Raw genomic sequence first — 13,601 nt, 5'->3', positions numbered from 1 at the left:
GTTCTTCATATTTAAGAGTCTCTTATGTTTTGTCCCCCTCCCTATTTTTATATTATTTTTGCTTCTCTTTCCTTATATTTATCTGTTTTGTATCTTAAAGTCCTCATATGAGTGAAGTCATATATATTTGTCTTTCTCTGACTAATTTCGTTTAGCATAATACCCTATAGTTCCATCCATGTAGTTGCAAATGGCAAGATTTCATTCTTTTTGATTGCCGAGGAATACTCCATTGTATATATATACACCACATCTTTATCCATTCATCCGTCGATGGACATTTGGGCTCTTTCCATGCTTCAGCTATTGTTGATAGTGCTGCTGTAAACATTGGGGTGCATATGCCCCTTCGAAACAGCACACCTGTATCCCTTGGATAAATACCTAGTAGTGCAATTGCTGGGTTGTAGGATAGTTCTATTTTTAACTTTTTTGAGGAACCTCTGTACTGTTTTTCAGAGTGGCTGCATCAGTTTGCATTCCCACCAACAATGCAAAAGAGATCCTCTTTCTCTGCATCCTTGCCAACATCTGTTGTTGCCTGAGTTGTTAATGTTAGCTATTCTGACTGGTGTGAAGTAGTATCTCATTGTGGTTTGATTTGTATTTCCCTGATGATGAGTGATGTGGAACATTTTTTCATGTGTCGGTTGGCCATCTGGATGTCTTCTTTGGAGAGGTGACTATTCATGTCTTTTGCCCATTTCTTCACTGGATTGATTTTTGGGTGTTGAGTTTTGATAAGTTCTTTATAGATTTTGTTTTTTTTTATTTTTTAATTTTTTTTTATTTTTTATTTTTTATTTTTTAATATATGAAATTTACTGTCAAATTGGTTTCCATACAACACCCAGTGCTCATCCCAAAAGGTGCCCTCCTCAATACCCATCACCCACCCTGCCCTCCCTCCCACCCCCCATCAACCCTCAGTTTGTTCTCAGTTTTTAACAGTCTCTTATGCTTTGGCTCTCTCCCACTCTAACCTCTTTTTTTTTTTTTTTCCTTCCCCTCCCCCATGGGTTTCTGTTACGTTTCTCAGGATCCACATAAGAATGAAACCATATGGTATCTGTCTTTCTCTGTATGGCTTATTTCACTTAGCATCACACTCTCCAGTTCCATCCACGTTGCTACAAAAGGCCATATTTCATTTTTTCTCATTGCCACGTAGTATTCCATTGTGTATATAAACCACAATTTCTTTATCCATTCATCAGTTGATGGACATTTAGGCTCTTTCCATAATTTGGCTATTGTTGAGAGTGCTGCTATAAACATTGGGGTACAAGTGCCCCTATGCATCAGTACTCCTGTATCCCTTGGATAAATTCCTAGCAGTGCTATTGCTGGGTCATAGGGTAGGTCTATTTTTAATTTTCTGAGGAACCTCCACACTGCTTTCCAGAGCGGCTGCACCAATTTGCATTCCCACCAACAGTGCAAGAGGGTTCCTGTTTCTCCACATCCTCTCCAGCATCAATAGTCTCCTGATTTGTTCATTTTGGCCACTCTGACTGGCGTGAGGTGATATCTGAGTGTGGTTTTGATTTGTATTTCCCTGATAAGGAGCGACGTTGAACATCTTTTCATGTGCCTGTTGGCCATCCGGATGTCTTCTTTGGAGAAGTGTCTATTCATGTTTTCTGCCCATTTCTTCACTGGGTTATTTGTTTTTCGAGTGTGGAGTTTGGTGAGCTCTTTATAGATTTTGGATACTAGCCTTTTATCCAATATGTCATTTGCAAATATCTTTTCCCATTCCGTTGGTTGCCTTTTAGTTTTGTTGGTTGTATCCTTTGCTGTGCAGAAGCTTTTTATCTTCATAAGGTCCCAGTAATTCACTTTTGCTTTTAATTCCCTTGCCTTTGGGGATGTGCCGAGTAAGAGATTGCTACGGCTGAGGTCAGAGAGGTCTTTTCCTGCTTTCTCCTCTAAGGTTTTGATGGTTTCCTGTCTCACATTCAGGTCCTTTATCCATTTTGAGTTTATTTTTGTGAATGGTGTGAGAAAGTGGTCTAGTTTCAACCTTCTGCATGTTGCTGTCCAGTTCTCCCAGCACCATTTGTTAAAGAGACTGTCTTTTTTCCATTGGATGTTCTTTCCTGCTTTGTCAAAGATTAGTTGGCCATATGTTTGTGGGTCTAGTTCTGGGGTTTCTATTCTATTCCATTGGTCTATGTGTCTGTTTTTGTGCCAATACCATGCTGTCTTGATGATGACAGCTTTGTAGTAGAGGCTAAAGTCTGGGATTGTGATGCCTCCTGCTTTGGTCTTCTTCTTCAAAATTACTTTGGCTATTCGGGGCCTTTTGTGGTTCCATATGAATTTTAGGATGGCTTGTTCTAGTTTTGAGAAGAATGCTGGTGCAATTTTGATTGGGATTGCATTGAATGTGTAGATAGCTTTGGGTAGTATTGACATTTTGACAATATTTATTCTTCCAATCCATGAGCAGGGAATGTCTTTCCATTTCTTTAAATCTTCTTCAATTACCTGCATAAGCTTTCTATAGTTTTCAGCATACAGATCTTTTACATCTTTGGTTAGATTTATTCCTAGGTATTTTATGCTTCTTGGTGCAATTGTGAATGGGATCAGTTTCTTTATTTGTCTTTCTGTTGCTTCATTGTTAGTGTATAAGAATGCAACTGATTTCTGTACATTGATTTTGTATCCTGCAACTTTGCTGAATTCATGTATCAGTTCTAGCAGACTTTTGGTGGAGTCTATCGGATTTTCCATGTATAATATCATGTCATCTGCAAAAAGCGAAAGCTTGACTTCATCTTTGCCAATTTTGATGCCTTTGATTTCCTTTTGTTGTCTGATTGCTGATGCTAGAACTTCCAGCACTATGTTAAACAACAGCGGTGAGAGTGGGCATCCCTGTCGTGTTCCTGATCTCAGGGAAAAAGCTCTCAGTTTTTCCCCGTTGAGGATGATGTTAGCTGTGGGCTTTTCATAAATGGCTTTTATGATCTTTAAGTATGTTCCTTCTATCCCGACTTTCTCAAGGGTTTTTATTAAGAAAGGGTGCTGGATTTTGTCAAAGGCCTTTTCTGCATCGATTGACAGGATCATATGGTTCTTCTCTTTTTTTTTTGTTAATGTGATGTATCACGTTGATCGATTTGCGAATGTTGAACCAGCCCTGCATCCCAGGAATGAATCCCACTTGATCATGGTGAATAATTCTTTTTATATGCTGTTGAATTCGATTTGCTAGTATCTTATTGAGAATTTTTGCGTCCATATTCATCAGGGATTTTGGCCTGTAGTTCTCTTTTTTTCCTGGGTCTCTGTCTGGTTTAGGAATCAAAGTAATACTGGCTTCATAGAATGAGTCTGGAAGTTTTCCTTCCCTTTCTATTTCTTGGAATAGCTTGAGAAGGATAGGTATTATCTCTGCTTTAAACGTCTGGTAGAACTCCCCTGGAAAGCCATCTGGTCCTGGACTCTTATTTGTTGGGAGATTTTTGATAACCGATTCAATTTCTTCGCTGGTTATGGGTCTGTTCAAGCTTTCTATTTCCTCCTGATTGAGTTTTGGAAGAGTGTGGGTGTTTAGGAATTTGTCCATTTCTTCCAGGTTGTCCAATTTGTTGGCATATAATTTTTCATAGTATTCCCTGATAATTGTTTGTATCTCTGAGGGATTGGTTGTAATCATTCCATTTTCATTCATGATTTTATCTATTTGGGTCATCTCCCTTTTCTTTTTGACAAGCCTGGCTAGAGGTTTGTCAATTTTGTTTATTTTTTCAAAAAACCAATTCTTGGTTTCGTTGATCTGCTCTACCGTTTTTTTAGATTCTATATTGTTTATTTCTGCTCTGATCTTTATTATTTCTCTTCTTCTGCTGGGTTTAGGCTGCCTTTGCTGTTCTGCTTCTATTTCCTTTAGGTGTGCTGTTAGATTTTGTATTGGGGATTTTTCTTGTTTCTTGAGATAGGCCTGGATTGCAATGTATTTTCCTCTCAGGACTGCCTTCGCTGCATCCCAAAGCGTTTGGATTGTTGTATTTTCATTTTCGTTTGTTTCCATATATTTTTAAATTTCTTCTCTAATTGCCTGGTTGACCCACTCATTCGTTAGTAGGGTGTTCTTTAACCTCCATGCTTTTGGAGGTTTTCCAGACTTTTTCCTGTGGTTGATTTCAAGCTTCATAGCATTGTGGTCTGAAAGTATGCATGGTATAATTTCAATTCTTGTAAACTTATGAAGGGCTGTTTTGTGACCCAGTATATGATCTATCTTGGAGAATGTTCCATGTGCACTCGAGAAGAAAGTATATTCTATTGCTTTGGGATGCAGAGTTCTAAATATATCTGTCAAGTCCATCTGATCCAATGTATCATTCAGGGCCCTTGTTTCTTTATTGACTGTGTGTCTAGGTGATCTATCCATTTCTGTAAGTGGGGTGTTAAAGTCCCCTGCAATGACCACATTCTTATCAATAAGGTTGCTTATGTTTATGAGTAGTTGTTTTATATATCTGGGGGCTCCGGTATTCGGCGCATAGACATTTATAATTGTTAGCTCTTCCTGATGGATAGACCCTGTAATTATTATATAGTGCCCTTCTTCATCTCTTGTTACAGCCTTTAATTTAAAGTCTAGTTTGTCTGATATAAGTATGGCTACTCCAGCTTTCTTTTGGCTTCCAGTAGCATGATAAATAGTTCTCCATCCCCTCACTCTCAATCTAAAGGTGTCCTCAGATCTAAAATGAGTCTCTTGTAGACAGCAAATAGATGGGTCTTTTTTTTTTTTATCCATTCTGATACCCTATGTCTTTTGGTGGGCGCATTTAATCCATTTACATTCAGTGTTATTATAGAAAGATACGGGTTTAGAGTCATTGTGATGTCTGTATGTTTTATGCTTGTAGTGATGTCTCTGGTACTTTGTCTCACAGGATCCCCCTTAGGATCTCTTGTAGGGCTGGTTTAGTGGTGACAAATTCCTTCAGTTTTTGTTTGTTTGGGAAGACCTTTATCTCTCCTTCCATTCTAAATGACAGACTTGCTGGATAAAGGATTCTCGGCTGCATATTTTTTCTGTTTAGCACACTGAAGATATCGTGCCAAGCCTTTCTGGCCTGCCAAGTTTCAAAGGAGCGATCAGTCACGAGTCTTATAGGTCTCCCTTTATATGTGAGGGCACGTTTATCCCTTGCTGCTTTCAGAATTTTCTCTTTATCCTTGTATTTTGCCAGTTTCACTATGATATGTCATGCAGAAGATCGATTCAAGTTACGTCTGAAGGGAGTTCTCTGTGCCTCTTGGATTTCAATGCCTTTTTCCTTCCCCAGTTCAGGGAAGTTCTCAGCTATAATTTCTTCAAGTACCCCTTCCGCACCTTTCCCTCTCTCTTCCTCCTCTGGGATACCAATTATGCGTATATTATTTCTTTTTAGTGTATCACTTAGTTCTCTAATTTTTCCCTCATACTCCTGGATTTTTTTTATCTCTCTTTCTCTCAGCTTCCTCTTCTTCCATAACTTTATCTTCTAGTTCACCTATTCTCTCCTCTGCCTCTTCAATCCGAGCTGTCGTCGTTTCCATTTTGTTTTGCATTTCGTTTAAAGCGCTTTTCAGCTCCTCGTGACTGTTCCTTAGTCCCTTGATCTCTGTGGCAAGAGATTCTCTGCTGTCCTGTATACTGTTTTCAAGCCCAGCGATTAAATTTATGACTATTATTCTAAATTCACTTTCTGTTATATTATTTAAATCCTTTTTGATCAGTTCATTAGCTGTTGTTATTTCCTGGAGATTCTTCTGAGGGGAATTCTTCCATTTGGTCATTTTGGATAGTCCCTGGAGTGGTGAGGACCTGCAGGACACTTCCCCTGTGCTGTGGTGTATAACTGGAGTTGGTGGGCGGGGCCGCAGTCCGACCTGATGTCTGCCCCCAGCCCACCGCTGGGGCCACAGTCAGACTGGTGTGTGCCTTCTCTTCCCCTCTCCTAGGGGCGGGATTCACTGTGGGGTGGCGTGGCCCGTCTGGGCTACTTGCACACTGCCAGGCTTGTGGTGCTGGGGATCTGGCGTATTAGCTGGGGTGGGTAGGCAAGGTGCACGGGGGCAGGAGGGGCAGGCTTAGCTCGCTTCTCCTTAGGTGATCCACTTCAGGAGGGGCCCTGTGGCAGCGGGAGGGAGTCAGATCCGCTGCCGGAGGTTTGGCTCCGCAGAAGCACAGAGTTGGGTGTTTGCGTGGAGGGAGCAAGTTCCCTGGCAGGAACTGGTTCTCTTTGGGATTTTGGCTGGGGGATGGGCGAGGGAGATGGCGCTGGTGAGCGCCTTTGTTCCCTGCCAAGCTGAGCTCTGCCGTCCGGGGGCTCAGCAGCTCTCCCTCCCTTTGTCTTCCAGCCTTCCCGCTTTCTGAGCAGAGCTGTTAACTTATGACCTCCCAGATGCTAAGTCGCGCTTGCTGTCGGAACACAGTCCGTCCGGCCCCTCCGCTTTTGCCAGCCAGACTTGGGGGCTCTGCCTGGCCGGCGAGCCGCCCCTCCGCCCCGGCTCCCTCCCGCCAGTCCGTGGAGCGCGCACCGCCTCGCCGCCCTTCCTACCCTCTTCTGTGGGCCTCTCGTCTGTGCTTGGCTCTGGAGACTCCGTTCTGCTAATCCTCTGGCGGTTTTCTGGGTTCTTTAGGCAGGTGTAGGTGGAATCTAAGTGATCAGCAGGATGCGCGGTGAGCCCAGCGTCCTCCTACGCAGCCATCTTCCCCTGCATCCCAGTTCTTTATAGATTTTGGATACTAACCCTTTATCTGATATGTCATTTGCAAATATCTTCTTCCATTCTGTCCGTTGCCTTTTAGTTTTGCTATTGTTTCCTTAGCTGTGCAGAAGCTTTTTATTTTGATTAGGTCCCGATAGTTCATTTTTGCTTTTGTTTCCCTTGCCTCTGGAGATGTGTTGAGTAAGAAGTTGCTGTGGTCAAGATCAAAGAGGTTTTTGCCTGCTTTCTCCTCGAGGATTTTGATGGCTTCCTGTCTTATGTTTAGGTCTTTCATCCATTTTGAGTTTATTTTTGTGTATGGTGTAAGAAAGTTGCCCAGGCTCATTCTCCTGCATGTTGCTGTCCAGTTTTCCCAGCACCACTTGCTGAAGAGACTGTCTTTATTCCATTGGATATTCTTTCCTGCTTTGTCAAAGATTAGTTGGCCATATCCTTGTGGGTCCGTTTCTGGGTTCTCTGTTCTTTTCCATTGATCTGAGTGTCTGTTCTTGTGCTGGTACCATGCCGTCTTGAGGACTACAGCTTTGTAATACAGCTTGAAGTCCAAGAAATCTGCTTTCATCTCTATTTTGATGTAGTGCTCTGGGCATTTGTATGCAGGTATACTTATGGGGCCAGAGGAAAGTTTCCTGTTTCTGTTACCTGTGGGTTAGAGGATAAAGTCCTTACTGTTTTAGCGTAAAGCAAATCTCTCTCATTTTTTTCAGGTACTATTTTGAAGCGTTGGAAGAAGAATTGGTTTGACCTGTGGTCAGATGGTCACCTGATCTATTATGATGACCAAACTAGGCAGAGTGTTGAGGATAAGGTCCACATGCCGGTGGACTGCATCAACATCCGCATGGGGCACGAGTGTCGGGGTAAGTGAAAGTGAGTCTGTCGTGGCCGGCTTCTGTCCTCTTCCTTTCCCCATTCTTGGTGGGAATTGAATCCTCTTTCTTACTCATTTTGCTTTCATTAGCAGACCAAAGAAGGGTTTCATTTGGGAGGTAACCACGGTGGACACCTAGATACTTGAATCATGAATCATATGATTGGGGCAGATTGAATTTTCTCATCTGAATTAAACCCAGCAGTTCACATTCCTTGTTGTCCCATGGAGAAGGTGGGGAAACAGAGTTCTGGGATCCCCAGGAAGAATGGAACCAACATAGGTAGTATAGGTTTTGTGACTCGGAACGAGCATCTTATTGATGACAACATCAGTCGGTTACTTAAAAATCCATGATACTTTGGTTTTTGGAGTTATCCCTTATATTCATTTTAAAGGAACAGATTTTTAATAAGTATAGACTTAGATTTTTAATTTTTAGAGCGACAACATGAGTGGAGAAGGGACAGAGAGAGAGAGGGAGAGAGAGAATCCCAAGCAGGCTCCACACTACCAGCACAAAGCCTGATGTGGGGCTTGAACTCACGAACCATGAGATTATGACCAGAGCTGAAACCAAGAGTTGGACACTTAACTGACTGAGCCACCCAGGCACCCCTCTATTTCTAATTAATGGCATTTATAGACTTCCCAGTTTATTAGCTCTGTTTCTGTTTGGAATAAAGAATCTGTTTTAGTAAACATTGATGTTTGAAACATCCTGCTCTTATATAATAGGTTTTGAATTAAAGAGTCACAAGTGGCATATGTGCCTGTAGTAAGTATTGGTATTGTAACATCTTACTCCTACATGTTAGGTCTTGAAACACCAGTGTCCATGGGCCAGCTGTTGAAATCTACCTAAACCAAGCTCAAATATCATAGACCTTATTTCTTGGTACACATGAATTGTGTGTACACAATTAAAATATGATTTTCACTTTTAAAGCAATGATCCAGTTTAGTGTTTCCTGTGAATAAAAGCAGTAAGTATTCTGTTACCTGATGCTTTGTAACACTTTTCATTGTGTGGGGTTTATTCTTGTAATATCTGGGCTCTTCTGTACATCTCCATATGTGAATTGCCTTTTAGAAGGAACCTAAGTTTAATTGGAACAGAGTTGTGATTTATGTGCTTGGTTCTGTGGAGCAGGACAAAGATGTTTTGTAATTGGAATGTTCTGAAGTACTGGTCTTTTGCTTATCAGAGCTGTTAGGTAAGAATAAATCTTGAAAAAAAAACTATGTAAATATTTCTTTATTCTACTTATGTTTCATAGATATTCAGCCTCCAGATGGGAAGTCAAAAGACTGTATGCTGCAGATTGTTTGCCGAGATGGGAAAACTATCAGTCTTTGTGCAGAAAGCACAGATGATTGTTTGTAAGTTTGGGTTTTTTTATGTGTATAATTTAAAAAGTGTCCTGTTTTATTTCTAGTTATCAGGAAGGAAGAAGCATGAGAATGGAGTTTTCTTTCAGGCATCAGAATAAGTGACTGAGAGGATGTGTGAAAGAAATGCAACAGGGCCTTGTTCCATCTCTAATAACTCTGGTCCTAGTTTCTGTGTCTCCAGAGCTGTCCGGGCGAGATCCCCGTTATAGTGGGAATGACAGGAGGTATTAGCATGCAGTCATTCTGCATGTGCTCTTTTTTTCTTCTCTAGATGCACATTGGGTAATGGGCGTAGTTGAATGGGTTCTTAGAGCTTGTTCTTTTTATGTAAATGTCTTTTTAAAAAGCACGGACATCTGTATTATGAAGTCTTTCCCTTCCTTTGATGGTTCTTATTCCATCTGCCTTCTCTGAAGAAGGGATATGGAGCCAACACTGATTAAATGAAATTTGGGGGGTGGGGTGGAAGAGTTTTTTTTCTTTCTGGCCACTCTGGCCACTCTGTATCACTCCCATGGACATTGTGAGAGTTCACTAACAGATTATTGTGATTTTTCATTTATATTAAAACATTCATATGTAAGTGACATTTTCATATAATCCAGAGAAGTTTGTCAGAGTGCCTGCTCTGCATTTCACATACATGTTCCTCTTCAATATAAACATTTATTCCATGCTAAACTCTAGAGTTTATTTTAAATCCCGTCTGTAGCTACTTTTTTACACTCTTCTTTTATCAGTGAATCTTCAGTGATACTTTCTGGAAGAGATACTGCTTTCCAATAGACTGATGGAGAAATGACTGCATGTCCAGCCAGTTTACTACTTTTTTTATAAATCGGGTCTATATATTATTAGTATCTAACAATTTAAACATGCATTTTGAACACTCACTTGGCCCTACGCACTGTGCTAACTGCTTTATATATGGTATTTAATGCTCACCATATCTTACAAGGTAGATGCTGTTCTTGTTACAAGAAATTTAGGTTTGGGGTGCCTATGTGGCTCAGTCATTTAAGCATTTGACTTTGGCTCAGGCCATGGTCTCATGGTTCATGAGTTCAAGCCCACATTGGGCTCTGCACTGACGGTGTGGAGCCTGCCTGGGATTCTCCCTCTCCCTTTCTCTTTGCCCCTCCTCCACTTACATGTCTGTGCTCTTTTCAAAATAAGGAAATAAACTTAAAAAAAACAAAAACAGAAGAAACAGGCTTAGGTTAATTTCCTATATCACTTTTTTAATGCTCCTATAATAAATCATCCTGAGGTTAGTGGCTTCAAACAGTACAAATTTATGATTACATTTCTGGAGGTCAAGAGTCCAACCATTGTTGGTAGGGCCATGATCCCTTCTAGAGGCTCTAGGGAACAATCTGTTTCCTTGCCTTTTCCAGCTTCTAGAGGCTTCCTGGTTTCTTGGCTTCTGGGCTGAGCCCTTCTCTTGTGGTCATCTCTTTGGTTCTTTGCATCTGGGGAAGGTTATATGCTTTTAAGGACTTAATGAATAGTTTGGGCCAATGTGGATAATCCAGGGTAATCTCCCTATCTCAAGGTCCTTAATTTGAATTCTATCTATAGAGTCCCTTTCCCCTGTGAAGTAACATTCACAGGTTTTGGGGATTAGGAGGTGGACATCATTCTGCTTACCACACTTGCCAAGATTTTAGAGCTGGTAGAATAGACTGAGGATTTGAACCTTTGTCTCCAGAGCTGCCGTGGAGCTCTGCTCTACTGTACACTAAGGTGTCAAATGGAATGTTCTTTTAAGTAGTGGAAAAAATATCTGGAATTAGCAGTAGTTAAACCAGTGATGTTTATGACCTCAATAAATGTGAATTGGTTAAATTTCCCTTAAAAAAAGTAAGATCTGAGATTGGGTAAAAAATACAGAGTATAACTTGTCTATTAACAAGAAACAAACTTGAAATAAAATGAGAATGCTAATAGAGTAAAGAATAGGAGAATGTTAGTTTGCTGTGGGCCACAAACTGGGTGCCTTAAAACAACAAATGTATTCCCTCACAGTTTTGGGAGCTAAGAGTCTGAGCTCAATATGTCAGCAGAGCCATGTTCCCTCTGAGACCTTTCAGTAGAACCCTTCCTGCCTCCTCCTAGTTTGGGTTGTGGCTGGTAATTCTTGGCATTCCTTAGCTTGCCACTGAATCAGTCCAATCTCTGCCTTTTGTTTCTCAGATTCCACAGATGAGTGAAATAATATGATGTTTGTCTTTCTCTGACTGGCTTATTTCACTTAGCATTATACTCTCTAGATCCATATATGTATATATGTTTATATATACACATACACATATATATACCACATGTTCTTTATCCATCTATTGCTAGACACCTGGGGTGTTGTTTGGTCACTAAATGCTGCAATAAACATAGGGGTGCATGTATCTTTTCATATTCTTTGGGTAAATTAGTAGTGCGATTATGGAATTATACAGTGGTTCCATTTGAATTTTTTTCCTCTTTTTTTTAAAAGAATTTTAAAAAATTATTTTTGAGAGAAGGAGAGAGAGTGTGAGTTGGGGAGGGGCAGAGAGTGGGACAGAGGATCAGAAGCAGGCTCTGTGCTGACAGCAGAGAGCCCAATGTGAGGCTCAGACTCAACAAACCGTGAGATCATGACCTCAGCCGAAAATTGAGAGTTGAATACTCAATCAACTGAGCCACCCAGGCACTCCTCCATTTTGAATTTTTGAGGAATCTCCATATTGTTTTCCACAGTGGCTACACTAGTTTGCGTTCCTACCTACAGTGCACAAGGGTTCCTTCTTCACATCTTTGCCAACACTTACTGTTTCTTGTGTTGTTGATTTTAGCCATTCTGACAGGTGTGATGTGATATCTCGTTAAAGTTTTGATTTGCATTTCCCTGATGATGAGGGATGTTGAGCATCTTTTCATGTGTCTGTTGGCCATCTGGATGTCTTTGGAGAAATGTCTGTTCACATCTTCTGCCCATTTAAAAAAACTTTTTTTTTTTTTTTAACATTTATTCATTTTTGAGAGACAGAGACAGCGCGCGAGCAGGGGAGGGGCAAGAGAGAGAACGAAACACAGAATCCGAAGCAGGCTCCAGACTCTCAGCACAGAGTTCGAGGCGGGGCTCAAATCCATAAACCATGGGATCATGACCTGAACTGAAGTCAGATGCTTAACTGATTGAGCCACCCAAGCGCCCCTCTTCTGCCCATTTTTTAATTGGATTATTTTTGGGGGGTGTTGAGTTTGGTAAGTTTTTTATATATTTTGTATACTAATCTTGCATTAGATATATACCATTTGCAAATATCTTCTATTCAGTAGGTAGTTTTGTTGGTTGCTTCCTTTACTGTGGGGAAGCTTTTTGTTTTGATGGAGTCCTAATAGTTAATTTTTGCTTTTGTTTCCCTTGCGTTAGGAGTCCTATCAAGAAAGAAATTGCCATGGCCAGTGTCAGAGAAATTGCTGCCTGTGTTCTGCTCTAGAATTTTTATGGTTTCAGGTCTCACATTTAGGTCCTTAATCCATTTTATTTTTGTGTATGGTGTAAGAAAATGGTCCAGTATCAGGAAAAAGCTCTTTAACATTGGTTTTGGCAGTGAATTTTTGAATATGACACCAAAAATGCAAGCAGCAAAGGAAAAGGAAACACATGGGATTACATCAAACAGTAAAACTTTTAAAAAAACATTTAGTTAAAAAAATTTTTTTTAAAGTTTATTTATTTTGAGAGAGAGAGAGGGAGAGAGAGAATCCCAAGCAGGCTCCACACTGTCATCACAGAGCCTGACTTGGGGCTTGATCCCTTGAACCGTGAGATCATGACCTGAGCTGAACTCAAGAGTCAGACACTTAACTGACTGAGCCACCCATGCACCCAAACTGTAAAGCTTCTGCACAGCAAAAGAAACCCATCGGTAAAATGAAAAGGCATTGTATGGAATAGGAGAAATTATTTGTAAACCATCCACACGATAAGGGTTTAGTATTCAGAATATATAAGAATTTGTATAACTTCATAGCAAAAAACCACAATTTTTAAAAATGGGCAAAAGACTTGAATAGATACTTTTCCAAAGATGTACAAATGGCCATAGGTATGGGGAAAGATGCTCAACCTCAGTAATCACCAGGAAAGGCAAAACAAAATCATAATGAGATTACCTCACATCTCTTAGAATGGCTGTTGTCAAAAAGACAAAAAGGTAAATGTTGTGAGGAAGTAGTGATAAGGGAGCCCTGTGCACTTTTGGCAGGAATGTAAATTGGTATAAGCCACTATGGATACATTATGGAGGTTCCTCAAAAAAACTGAAAGTAGAACCATCATATGATGTAGCAATTCCCTTCTGGATATATGTCTTGAAGGAAATGAAATCCTTATCTTGAAGAGATTTCTGCACCCACATGTTCACTGCAGCATTATTCATAGTATCCAAGACATGAAACAGCCTAAGCAGTTGTTGATGGATGATAGATAAGGAAAATGTGATACACACACACACACACACACACACACACACACACCACATACATTGAATATTATTCAATTAAGGAAAACAGAAGGAAATCCTGTGTTTTACAACAATATGGA

General features: G+C 40.5%; 1 protein-coding gene across 2 annotated transcripts in view; it reads left to right on the top strand.

The window, feature by feature from the left end:
- The window catches only part of PLEKHB2 (pleckstrin homology domain containing B2), a 49,358-nt gene that overhangs the window by 15,514 nt on the left and 20,243 nt on the right, over positions 1–13,601 (top strand). For both annotated transcript variants that reach the window (XM_049615810.1, XM_049615809.1), the window contains exons 3-4: positions 7,452–7,604; positions 8,896–8,998. In XM_049615810.1, the coding sequence (XP_049471767.1) occupies positions 7,452–7,604; positions 8,896–8,998 (256 nt within the window). The remainder of the gene's footprint in view (positions 1–7,451; positions 7,605–8,895; positions 8,999–13,601) is intronic.

This window comes from Panthera uncia (genome assembly GCF_023721935.1).
Source record: "Panthera uncia isolate 11264 chromosome C1 unlocalized genomic scaffold, Puncia_PCG_1.0 HiC_scaffold_3, whole genome shotgun sequence".
In the NCBI taxonomy this organism is placed as follows: domain Eukaryota; kingdom Metazoa; phylum Chordata; class Mammalia; order Carnivora; family Felidae; genus Panthera; species Panthera uncia.
The sequence above is the reverse complement of the archived record's forward strand: the minus strand, read 5'-3'. Positions and strand labels throughout refer to the sequence as shown.